Source organism: Vanacampus margaritifer, chromosome 15 (assembly GCF_051991255.1).
Source record: "Vanacampus margaritifer isolate UIUO_Vmar chromosome 15, RoL_Vmar_1.0, whole genome shotgun sequence".
NCBI classification, from domain to species: domain Eukaryota; kingdom Metazoa; phylum Chordata; class Actinopteri; order Syngnathiformes; family Syngnathidae; genus Vanacampus; species Vanacampus margaritifer.
The window spans coordinates 6,538,147-6,550,769 of NC_135446.1; the positions used below are offsets into that span (position 1 = coordinate 6,538,147).

The window sequence follows — 12,623 nt, forward strand, 5'->3', positions numbered from 1 at the left end:
CTTTCGGCTTGTTACTACTTCTCATGAGGACAAATAAATGAATGAAGAGTTTATAGTTTTTACAGCTTTTCCAAGGTTAAGCATTAGCGCTTAATTAAGTTCTTTCAGCACCTTGGAGCTGCAGTAAACATATTTGCACGGGTTTATATAGATTTCCACAAAAGGCTGTCCAATTCATCAAATTTCAATTACAATTTATTCTATTACACTCCACAATTACAAAATCACATAATCGTAAAAAAAAGACTAATACTAATTTTGAGTTGTTTAAATGTATACATTTGCACCTTTAATTTTTATAAATTTTGTTTCATACAAAAGAAACTTGCATAATTATAGCGTTTCAAAAATTTGTATTTAAACATTTTCTTGTTTTTGTACCCAAAAAATAAAAGATCGTCCTAATCGTGATTTCAATTATTACCAATATAATCGTGATTAACATTTTTTTTTTTTTAATAATCAAGCAGCCCTATTTCCACCACATAAAATATTTAGATTATCCTATGAATAAAGTCAAATAGGTTTCAATTAACTGGAAATTGGCATTCCTAAATTTTAAATAGTCAAGGCACATTTTTAACATCAGAAAAATATCAAGGGAAACTACCAAAATTGCCATAAAAGGTACAAGAGTATGTATATACGGGGTTGTACGGACTAGTTGATTAGTCGACTAGTACAATGACATTTACATCATGACATCTATGGAGGACCAAAAGTGCCAAAGTAAATAAATAAATAAAAGTGAAATAAATAAATAAAACCAGATACAAAAAAATATTCAAAAATGAAATAAACAAATAATATAAATGGAGACAATGCCTACAAAATACACACGTAAATAAAAAGTAAAATAAAATAAATATAAAAATAAATACATAATAAGTAAAAACACTCTACTCTCATATTTATTCATTTCATGCTGCAGTCATTGTGTCAGCATGAAATGCATCACGAAATATTATTCAAATGAGGGGGCGGTCTTGGGTTGGACTATTTTATTCTAATACATTTCTATCCTTGCACACCAGATGATCGGTGATTGCACAGTAATAATGTGTTGTGTGTGGGCAGTTTGGAAATTACTTATTTTTCTTTTTTTTATGAAATTGTACGAGTATTACTAAATCATTGCATTGAAAACCTTTTTGTTTTACCCGTAAGAAAAAGGGGAACTTCTTTCCGTAGAATCCCACCCTGAAGAATTCTGGCTCAAGCCGTTGCTGGTCCATGATCTTGTCGTACAGCGACGCTTCCATCATCTAGCGACTCAAATACAAATGCATGAATGCCCCCCCCAAAAAAGCCAATCTAATAATATTTGGCATGGGTTACTCACCCTCATCTTGCTGAGATTCCTGTAGTCATAGTAGGACTCGTACTGGTCGGCCAGCTCTCGGCACAGGATGATGCCATTCTCCCAACACTGTTGACAACCAAACAAACGTCAACTCAATCTTCAATTCACTTGGCTGCACAGCTGAACTGAGTGCACTAGGTGGCGCTGATGGGTCGACTTCAAAGCAAGGGAGCCAAACTGTGTGCAGGTTGACGTTCACATTTTGCTAATTAAATGGAAAGCTCCTTCTTTCCCCACAGCGCACGGGCAGCCGACATCAAGCTAATGTATGTCTTTCCATCAGGGAAGTTAACAGGATTCATTTTGTGTGTGCAAGAGTTGAAGAGGTTCTTACTCCTGCCATGATCATACTCAGCAGGGATGGTGGAATTCAAGGTCAACTCCAAGTTGAATAATTATGACGGTTGCTGTTTATTTAGCATTAAAGGAGCTAAAAACTAACCTGGATAATATTGAGGGTTTCCATTGCTCACCTTGCCTCTGTCAAAGTTCTGGACAATGGTGAGGTGCAAAAATTCCTTCCTCTGCCACTCGCTCTGCATGGGGTAGTTGAGGAACTCCCGCAGGGGCCTGTCCGACCACTCCAGGAGCTCGTCGTACAGCAGCAGGGTGTACGACGCCTCTGTATCGGTTAGGGTCAGGGTTATTGTAGTATAAAATCAAATCAAATAACCAAAACTCAAATTGAAAAATCCTGAAAAATGTAATAAAAATGAGACAGCTTTTAAAAATATATTTTTTGTTTACGTATTTTTGTAGCAGCTCTTGCACTCAACAAATAAAAAAAAATAAAACTAACAGTAAAACTAATAACAACTAAAACAAAAAATAATAAAATGAAACATTTTCCAAAAAATAAAAACTAATAAAACAGTTGGGGGTTTTTTGCTGCGGGGAATTTGATGCGCTCAGTAGTCAACTTTTGAATGTTGTGATTGTACATTGTGATGTCTTTATTATTGTAATCCCTTCATACTATGTCGAGCAAAACAAGAACGCGGTGCAATATGAATTCACATGTATAACGGAACACATGGTGTTCCACAGGGTTCAATTCTGGGGCCTCTGCTGTTTCCATTGGATTCCATCCAAGGTTATTTTAGTTAACAAAAACTAAAGAAAAAACTAAAACTAAACTAAAAAAAAAAACGACAACTTTGTTAACAAAATAAAACAAAAATGCTTGTTAAAAAACAAAAACTAACTGAAACTACATTTTATGTTTACTAAATTAACTAAAACGAGCTATAATTATAGCGAAAATGTCCTTTGCTTTAGTAAGTAATTTAATACATGAGCCTTTGCGGATGAAATTAAATGTGATTTTAAGTATATTTATTTAGATATTAACCAGAAAAAGGACGTTTGAAAGTGTGTCACACAGAAGTGACGTCATCTAGCAGCAGCCAATAGAAAAGCACCTTCAGATGACGTCGTTCCTAGCCGACAATTTTTCATACTTGACTCTTGGCTATATTGGCTTGGTTCGCCTGCTTTTTCATTTAACTCAGCCAAAATGCATTGCTAGGTAAGAAATGCATCACTATTTTTCATTTTACCATGGTGTTTATTAAATAGTGCGCACAAGTAATACCCCAAAAAAATGAACTAAAACTAAACTAAAATTAAGATTTTTTGGGTGAAAAATAACTAAAACTAAAAAAAAAAGAAAAACACAACCACCTTGAAAACTAATTAAAAGTAACAAAATTAAAAAAACAAACTCAAAGCAAAATAAAAACTAACTAAAATGAAAATTCCAAAACTATAATAACCCTGGTTCCATTTTAAAGGTCCCATAGAATGAAAATGCACTTCAGTGCGGTTTTCTATCAATAATTTGCATCCCCGGCCTGTCTACAATCCAACCAGGTGAAAAAAGTCAGTCAAATAACCATTGCCTAAGCAATCGCAAACTAACGCTACAACATAGTGTCTGTAGTAACGTTATGCTACTTTTTTTTACGGTAAAACGTTTTGCCACTTTTGCACATATTAAGACAGTTGTCAAATGTGTAAAAGACATGTCTGTTTGGCTCAAATTGGTACGGTTGGACCACACTGCTCCTGCTCGCATGGCCGAGTCGTTTCCGTTCACAACATTAGCACATTGGCTCCTGGAGCCGAAATCACAGCTGTGGCCTGATGCAGCTATTTACATAAAAGTGACACAACCTTAAACAAGCTGTTTTGAACAGAGCGTTTTTCTGCTGATTTAGGGACGGCAAAAAATATTAGATCCAAAGTCAATTTTGACGAATGCATGTCACAGACATGTCTTTTAGTGGAAAAGTTGAATAATATAGGAGCTTTAAGAAAACAACAGTTTTTTTAATGATGCATGTTTTGCAATGCCAGTTGAGCAAATCTAGTCCTGCACAACCGAACTCGCTATCTAGCAAAACTAAAGAAACACTTCTTTTCAATAAAGAACGGTTTGGTGACTGTGAATAGGAAACTGGTGGGGTTCAATACCTCCAACAAGATTAAGAAGCACTGCATTAGAGTATTCGGCAATATGCATGCTAAGATATCATGTTACCTGTGTAGTTTTGCGCCTTGAGATGCAGGTCATACAGTTTATGGATGTAACGGATGTACATTTCCTCCTTGTTCAGTTCTGTTTTGTAGAAGTTCTGAATCGAGACAACACATCAAACGGACTTCTTGAAATCATGCAAATGCCAATCCAGAATTTCATGTCTTGTTCTCACCAATAAACTGACAGTGCATCCTATTTTCTTGCCATCCACTTCCCCCAGCTTCATGCAGTCCCTGTGACAAAAGCACCAAAGAGTGAAAAACAAAACAAAAAAAACATTCATGAATTTGGGATTGAACCATTTGAACAGATTCCACCTGTAATCCAGCAGCCGCTCCATTAATCGGGTGACGGTGGCGATGAGGGAGATGCCGCTCTCCCGCCACGTCTCACGCTCGATCTTCTTCAGCAGGCTGCAGAACGAGAGACGCCCAAGACCAATGAGGGAGGTCAGGAAATGCAAACGAGGGCAAACGACGACACTCGACCCAACAACAAAAGGACCATTTCATTGTGGACCACAACGTCCGCACAAAGACGACACAGAGAGAACAGAAAGAGAAGAGCGTCTTACCTAGGGTACGGACCAAACAGAGGAATTCTACTCCAGGCAGGAAAGCATAAGCGGGATAAATTCATACCATTAATATTAGCACACACACACACACACGTTAGTTTTGGGTTAGTAGCGCTAAAGAGGAGGAAATATCGTTGCCGTTGAAATAATAACAATTAAGAAAACAAATATGAGATGCTATTGAAAGCACGCTAAATGAAAGACATTTTATATCTACTCATTATTCTACTATATATTGTGTTTAAAGGAATACTTGACTCATTCAGCCATTTTCAGCAGGAAAAAGTTCATATTTTGTCCAGAATGAATGTGATAACGTCATTATTTTTCATGTACAATTAGTACCTTTAACTCATTCACTGGCAAACATTTTCACTAAAGCAAACCCCTTCGCTCCCGGTTGTTTTACTGGATTTTGACTGATTTTGCAAGGCCCACAGAATATTGGGTTCTATTGCTATAAAAACATGGAACCTACCAAAAGAAAGATTAGAGCCTATATTTCTATCTGTTTCCGTTTTGCTGCAATTAGCATTAGAGTTTCATCATTATTCACAAATCTGTTTAAAACAGTGGGGAAATCAGCTTGTTTGCAAAATGGCCCTGGTTGATCTCTTATACTCTGCTGCCACATGCTGGCCATTTTTGTAATAACCGCCATTGCTTCACCCGTTTTCTGTAGTTCAGAGGGTGCACCAAAGTCTTCTGTATGCTTTAGCATAAAAAATAAATAAATGTATAAATACAATTTTGGGACCATGGAAATATTTAAAATAGAACACAATAGTGTTTATACGTTTTTGGGAGCAAATGAGTTAAAAAACAATTTTTTCACTTGCTGTCGACTGAAGATGACATCACCTGTGCTGAGAAAGTGGGTAATGACCAATGATGGTTCAGTTTGCTGACCAAACCCAGAAAACAGGTGAGCCATGATGGGTTGTTACTTACATCATCAGCACAGGTGATGTCATTTTCAATGGACAGCAAATGTAAAAAATTGTTTTTATTAATTGTACATGAAAATAAGTTATCAAATTAATTCCGGACAAAATATTAACTTTTTATTGAAAATGGTTCAAAGAGTCAAGTATCCCTTTAACATGAATATTGTGTAAACGGCTCACTTATGAGGACGGACCATGAAAAGACGAAGGACTTGCGATGCTGTACAGGATGCGCAATTGTATTAAAATTACACCGGCTGGAAGCCGAAACCCGTTAAAGGACAAAATATTCAAAGAAATGGGATGTACACACACACACACACACACTCACAAACACACAAATTAGGCATGCAGGAGCACAAACCTGGAAAGACAAGGACGGAGTAGACCAAGACTGGACACAGACGCGTGTGCGTGAAGATGAACGCTGACCCGCACTCACCTTTGTATTAGCGACCCATAAATACATCCGAAAAGTCATTCAAACCTAACAAAGAGTGTGTTTATTTGCTGTGGTGGCACAAACACACTGCTTTCCAGCAAAGCTTATTGTTGCTAGGATACCAAAGCAATCTTCACGCATCTCTTTGTTAGGCTTGACAAAAAAACAAATCTTTTGGTGGCATTGTTATAACCATGAGATGAGCGCATCGCTACGGCTGACAAGGCTCAGCTCCTTTTTCAATTGATCAGTTGATAAGACGTGAGCGACCCAAAAAAACAATAATAAACCCATTCATGGTTTTGAGGACATTTGATTCTGCAGCTTAGGGTCCATGTGCTCGTTTGTATTTGGAGACATTTTTTAATTCAAAATTGTCCAAATCCTCTGATTTCAGCATGTCAACAGTAATTATTCACAGATTTTTGATTATCTTCTGTGTTTAATCAAATTAAGACATTTGTAAAAATCTGTTTTTACTTTGGAAAACAATGACCGAACTGCTAACATAGTACATCAAATCCCCCCCCCCCCCCTTTTTTATTTTATTTTATTTTTTTAAATCACTTTACGAATACAAAGTACGAAATAAACACCAATCACTGGTTAATAAACGCTAATGGAGGGGGGGGGGGGGCGTGGGGTGTTTGCGTTTGTAATACACTTTAATGCAAAGTTGAAATGAATCTGATTAATCAATTGAATAATCGATAGATTAACCGATTCTAAAAATATTTGATAGTGACAGCACTAGAGTAATTGGTTCAGGTTATCAGAATAGATTTGGTTAAAAAAAGAAAAGAAAAAAACATTTTACTACCAACATTCAGGATTCTGTTTGTAGTGTTACCTAAATGCCTACTAAGCCATCCAGCTGCCACCAACATTTGCTGACAATGTTACATTAAATTGACTTGTCAAAAAACAGCTTTAGCTCAAGTTTCGATTCTATTTTGTAGCATGTCTGTACTGACGCACCTCAAATGAAAAGTTCATCTGTCATAAATGCTTCAATTAACCAGCTGAGCTCAAGCAGTTTTTTTCCAACTCACATGCTGTTGAAGAGCTCCCTGTATGTCTCATCTCCTTTGCCTTCTGACATCAGGCTGTCCAGCTTGTCGATGAGCTTTGCCTCCACCTATAAAACAAAAACAAAAAAGATGATGATTTTACCTCATTTGCTCCCAAAAACCCAAAAACGTTCCATTTAAAATATTGCCATGGTCCCAAAAACTTATTTTTTTAATAATAGAGCATAGCAACCTCTGACATGAAGAGGTGGCTTAAAGCAATGATAGTTATTACAAAAAACGGCCAACAGGTGGCAGCAGAGTATAAGAGATCAACCAGGGCTATGCTGCAAAAAACTCATTTACCCAGTTTTTAATAGATTGGTGAATAATGATGAAACTTAGCTAAATTCTAATGCTAATTGCTGTAAAACTGAAACAGATACAAATGTAGGTTTTTTTTTCAGATGAAAGAAGAGACTCTTATCTTTCATTTGGTAGGTCACATGTTTTCATAGTAATAACACAATAATCTGTGGGCCTTGCAAAATCAGTCAAAATCCAGTAAAACAGCCGGGAGCGAAGGAGCTTGCTTCAGTGCAAAATATCTGCGAGGGAATGAGTTAAAGCTTTGCGGGTTCAAGTTGACTTTCTAAATTTGCCACAGCGTACCTGTTTAAAATTGCCGCTGCGCCTCTGCTCCCAATCCATCATGTCGTGGAAGATGGGGATCATGACGTTCCTCAGGTCGGGCTGCGGCACCAGCGTCACCTCCAGGAAGGGACCAATCATCGCCGGGATGAAATTCAACTTGTGCTCCCCTGGAGAAGGCGCAGCCGTCAGCAAAGTTGCAAGCATTCCATTTCACGACACTTCCCGGGATCAGCTCACCTAAATTCTGCCACATGCTGAAGATCTCACAGCCCATCATCACCCTCATGTCTCCGTACCTGCGCGACGCAACAACATGACGTGAGGCGATGTTGGCGTGCCACTTGTCACGCCAGACTTACTTTTCCAACGTCTTCTTCCTCTTTGAGGGGGAGAACAACTCCAGCTGAAGGCAGGGCTGGTTGATAAACAATACTGACAGGTAGAAGTACGAATCCCACACCTGAAAAACAAACAAAAACTCAATCAGACAGGCCAACACTGAACATCAGTTTGATTCATGGCCCATAAAAAAGCTTCTTAGTGAGCTTTTTTTTTGGAATGTATTGTACTTTACTTTGTAGTCAAACTTGTCATTGAGAAAGTTTTTCCTCAGGGCTTCAGAGAGATAGAGGACGGTGGTGATAATGACGCTGTAAGAAGCACCACAGAGAGTCACTTACAAGAGCGTGTCACCTTGGAGTAAAAACTGCATCAAGACGGGAAACTTTGAGAGCAGGGATGGGGAAAACTTTATTTTTGAATACAAAAAATGTTTACTGTAGCACAGCTGCTAAAAGATGCAGTAACAATGTTCACCACTAGATGGGAGACCAGAGAAGAAGCGAGCAGGTGTGGTAAGAAGTAGGGGTGGGAATCTTTGAAATGTCTCACGATTCGATTGTGATTGCGATTTTTGGGTGTGCGATTCGATTCAGAATCGATTTTCGATTGGGAACGATTTTTGGTTCAAAATGATTTGATCGACAAAGATTTTTGCTTCAATTTATAGATGTTCAAGGAATCGTAATGATCTACTCCAGTCTGACTCGCCAATGCTAATTAGTGCTCTCCTCGCTGCACTTTTATCACTCAAAAGAACGGCTCCACGCTGCAAAAAAAACAACTTTTATTGGAATAACTTGATCGTGACTTTTTCCTTCTACTTCTAATGTGGCTACAACTTAACAGTGTATCAGACCGCGTGGAACCACACTGCCCCTAAGTGGCCAACCCGGGTACAACATGAAAAGCGCTCCCAATAAAGGCAAACACAAACAAAGGGAAGACAGTATAAAATAATTAAAATAAAATCAATTTTGGGACATCTAAAATCGATTCTGAATCGTACTAAATGAGAATTGTGAGTCTCATAAGAATCAATTTTTTGGCACACCCCTAGTAAGAAGCCAGGACTAAATACGTAGGTTAAGAAAAATGTCTTTCAGGCAAAATAGGATGTAAATGATATTTTGAAAGAATTTAAACTCAAATCTCAAACCTAGCTTGCTTAGAGATTCTATCAGCCATGAAAGCTTTCAATCTAATGAAAAATGGTGTCCTCCAAGTTTCCCATTCCTGCTCTAGAGAACCAGATGCATTCAATTTAGCATTAAACACGCACACAAACAATAAAGATTTGTTTTATAACAAGCGACAATGAGGACACGCTTACTTGTTGGTAACCAGCCTCATGACAGTCCAGTCTTTAGGGAACATCTCCGGTCGGATGAGAATCCTGAAGACCGTAAAGATCTGGAGGAGGAAGTCCTGGACTCACCGCAAGGAAACATTCCAAGCATTAGCTACTTGCGCTACCGTAGTACAGTACAGTAAGTTTCAAGCAAGGAAACAACTTTACTGATGCAAAACCATCAGTAGATGGCAGCACCATTTTAGATAAAAGATGAGAGACCATTTTGTGTGTCCACTGGAAGAAAGGTATTGTGGGACAAAAACAGCCAAAATTAAAAATAAATAAATGAATGAAAAAATGTATAAATACATAAAAAAGAAATAAAAAAATGGATATAAAAATAGAATTTAAAAATTAAATACAAAAATTTTATATAAACAGGGGGAAAAAATGAAAATATATATCCATAAATAAATAAAAGTAAAACTAAATGCAAAAATAAAAAACAAGATTTCAAAAATAAAAATAAATGTGGAAATAAAGAAAAAAATAAACATAAATAGAATTACTATTATTATTAATCATAAATATCAATCAATAAATAAAAATGCTCTGCTCTCACGTTGCAGCAAACTATATATAATTTTTATTTCCATTTGTAATTTTATTTTATTTTAATTTTTTTAATGAAAAATTTTATATGCTTTTTTTATTTTCAATTTTATTCATTTATTTATTTATTTATTTTTAATGTGGACAGTTTTGGTCCTCCATAAAAACGGCAGCATTTTGTCAAACCAACCATTATTCTACAGCTGATAAAAAAAACAGAAAAATGCAGAATCAATTAATTTTTTTGATGAAAGAAGAGCACACTACACTATAGTCCTTTATGAAAGTAGTAATATTACAAATAAATAGAATGTAAAGAATTCAATAGTTTGTGCATCAGGACTGCTGGTGTGCACAACTTGACCACCGGGGGCAGTATCATCACACAGACACAAATAAAGACAAATAGAGTCTACTCTTCTACTACTACTATGCAAAGTAATTATGTTCCATAAAATGAGTCAGTAGGCATGAAACAGTGTGAAGCCTCTTTTTTTTTTTTATGTTCACAGCTTGCACAAAAAAAAAACCCAGTTGTCAGAATATGAATCGAATTTTGATCCACATGAAAGTGAACTAAATGACCGCTAGTCGGTATTACACTCAGCATTCCCGGTTTAATCCACCACTGCGGTACCATCTGAGTGAGTCAGGTATGCGGAGCGAGTGCCCGTACCCTCAAGTCGTCTTTGCTGCCGAACGCCTGCAGCAACTGCTGGTAGTGTCTGTCACTCATCTGTCGCAGCAGCGCCAACAAACACGCCACAAACTCCCCCTGGCGGGATGACACACACACACACACAGAAAAGTGTGATCATTAAGTGTCAGTATTCTGTTTTGTTGTTGATTTTTTTTCTGCAGAGTTGCCAAAATAAATGAAGAATTTATCAAATGTGTGCCCTTAATTAACTTTATTGGACAGCTGCAAGATATGTGGAGACATGAGAGCCCCTCCCCTCTTCAAGTATCCTTCAGGACGAGTTACTCAGCGCAACCCCCCAACTCACCCCCCCCCCCACCCCGACAAGTGTGTGTTGCATTATAAATCTTAATTACTGCCATTTGTGTTAATGATGTTGGCACAATTAAAGTCGCCACTGCAGCAACTCCATTTAAAATCTATAATTACTTGCCAAAGGAGAGCACGCCAACACACACACGGTGACGCACACACACACACACACACACACACACACACACACACACACACACACGTACAGTGACATCCTGAAATTGAAGTCTCATGGCAGGACCGGCAGGCTGCGGCCGGTTGCTGATTTCCAGGATGGTCCTTAACAGCACCCCCAGCAGGCTTTCCACTATTAGGTCCACTTCTTCCGAGACCGCCGCTTCCTGACAAGCAAATTACGTTTATTTGCATGGGTGATATTTTGGGAACGAGTTTAAAAAACACAAGCTGTGCAGAGAAAGTGACAATGGAAGTTTGAAATACACTTTCAGTGTGTGTGTGTGTGTGTGTGTGTGTGTGTGTGTGTGTGTGAGACAAGACAAGCTTTGGACAGAGTGATAATGAGAAGAAGCTCCGGGCTGGCTTTTGACTGTCACCACTGTCACCTCGCTTTAGATGTGGTGCCTATCTGCTGCGCGAGTGTGTCCTTCACCACATGCGCGCACACACACACACACACACACACACAATAGCAGCCCGAGTGGCACAGCGCCCACTTTCTAAATAGATGCTTCTCATTAGCGGAGTACGGTGCGGCCAGCGTGGTTCTGACAAACTGACCGTAAAGGCACAAAACAAAGCAATCGGCGACTGCAGCCGATTGGCCGGGAAATTGCCGGCAGACTAATTCCTGTAGCTTTAAGGTTGTTTTTTCCGCCGTTATGATGGCCATAATTCACTTGTGCACTCTTTGAACTGAATAACAGAGGCAATTCACTGATGATTTACGGCATAATAGTGTGTGTTGTTTTCCTGTATGCTGATATAGAAAACGACACAACACTCAAAATGTTAGGGATATTTGGCTTTCGAGCGAATTTCAAAATCAATCTAAAATGTGTAAACTTAATTTGACCTTTGCTATTTTTTTGCATTTTAGGTCCATCCTGTAATTTCACCCAAAAGCCCAAAATGTCAAACTTTTTGTGTATGTGGTAGGGGAAAAGAAATTATTTATATATATATTATAATAATAAAAAATATATAATTTATGGAACCAGACACCAGAAGAAAGTCATCTCAAGGCTGATACTGATACCGATTTATTAGTAGTCAAGGAGACCGATAACTGATATTTTAAGCCGATATTAGCGTCAAAATTAAATTAAAAAAAAATAAATTCAAACATTAGCGATGGACCGATATGGTATTTTACCAATGCCGATTATTCGTAGTCAAGGAGGCCAATAACCGATATTTGAAGCCAATACTTATTTTCAGTAAAATGGGGAAAAAATATTGATGTCAAAAAATCTTAAAATGCAAATGCCACTATTTATTTTGTAGTAATGTCTTAAAGCATGCTTATTGAACAATTTTTCAGACTTTTCAAAATGTATTTTTTTACATCTTATACAATACCAAAATTTAAAAATACCCGAAATCTTAAACCTTCAGGTTTCTTTAATTCATAATGTCAATTAAAAATAAAAGGTTCCTAGGTTTAGCAGCATCTCTTATAAAGTCAACTGAAATTTTAAATAAATTGTTCCCTGAGTTTAAAATGGTTTTAGAACTTTTATCGCCCGCCAGATTTTTGAAAAAGGCAGATATTCCGATATTCATCAAAATGCCCAATATCGGCGCCGATAATCAGCCAGGCCGATTATTGGTCTATCCCTTTTAAACATATAAAGAATTGACAACTTTGTAT

At 37.5% G+C, this 12,623-nt stretch overlaps 1 protein-coding gene across 4 annotated transcripts in view; it reads right to left on the reverse strand.

Annotated features, from left to right (window-relative positions):
• Positions 1–12,623, reverse strand: part of dock4b (dedicator of cytokinesis 4b) — a 108,567-nt gene that overhangs the window by 31,067 nt on the left and 64,877 nt on the right. For 3 of the 4 annotated variants that reach the window (XM_077544418.1, XM_077544420.1, XM_077544417.1), the window contains exons 24-38: positions 10,999–11,133; positions 10,457–10,555; positions 9,208–9,302; positions 8,110–8,185; positions 7,895–7,995; positions 7,773–7,831; positions 7,554–7,702; positions 6,924–7,009; positions 4,480–4,506; positions 4,223–4,318; positions 4,078–4,138; positions 3,906–3,999; positions 1,837–1,985; positions 1,343–1,429; positions 1,161–1,265 (exon numbers count right to left, since the gene is read on the reverse strand). In XM_077544418.1, coding sequence (XP_077400544.1) covers positions 1,161–1,265; positions 1,343–1,429; positions 1,837–1,985; positions 3,906–3,999; positions 4,078–4,138; positions 4,223–4,318; positions 4,480–4,506; positions 6,924–7,009; positions 7,554–7,702; positions 7,773–7,831; positions 7,895–7,995; positions 8,110–8,185; positions 9,208–9,302; positions 10,457–10,555; positions 10,999–11,133 — 1,419 coding nt within the window. The remainder of the gene's footprint in view (positions 1–1,160; positions 1,266–1,342; positions 1,430–1,836; positions 1,986–3,905; positions 4,000–4,077; positions 4,139–4,222; positions 4,319–4,479; positions 4,507–6,923; positions 7,010–7,553; positions 7,703–7,772; positions 7,832–7,894; positions 7,996–8,109; positions 8,186–9,207; positions 9,303–10,456; positions 10,556–10,998; positions 11,134–12,623) is intronic. The other variant, XM_077544419.1, reaches the window with a different exon arrangement.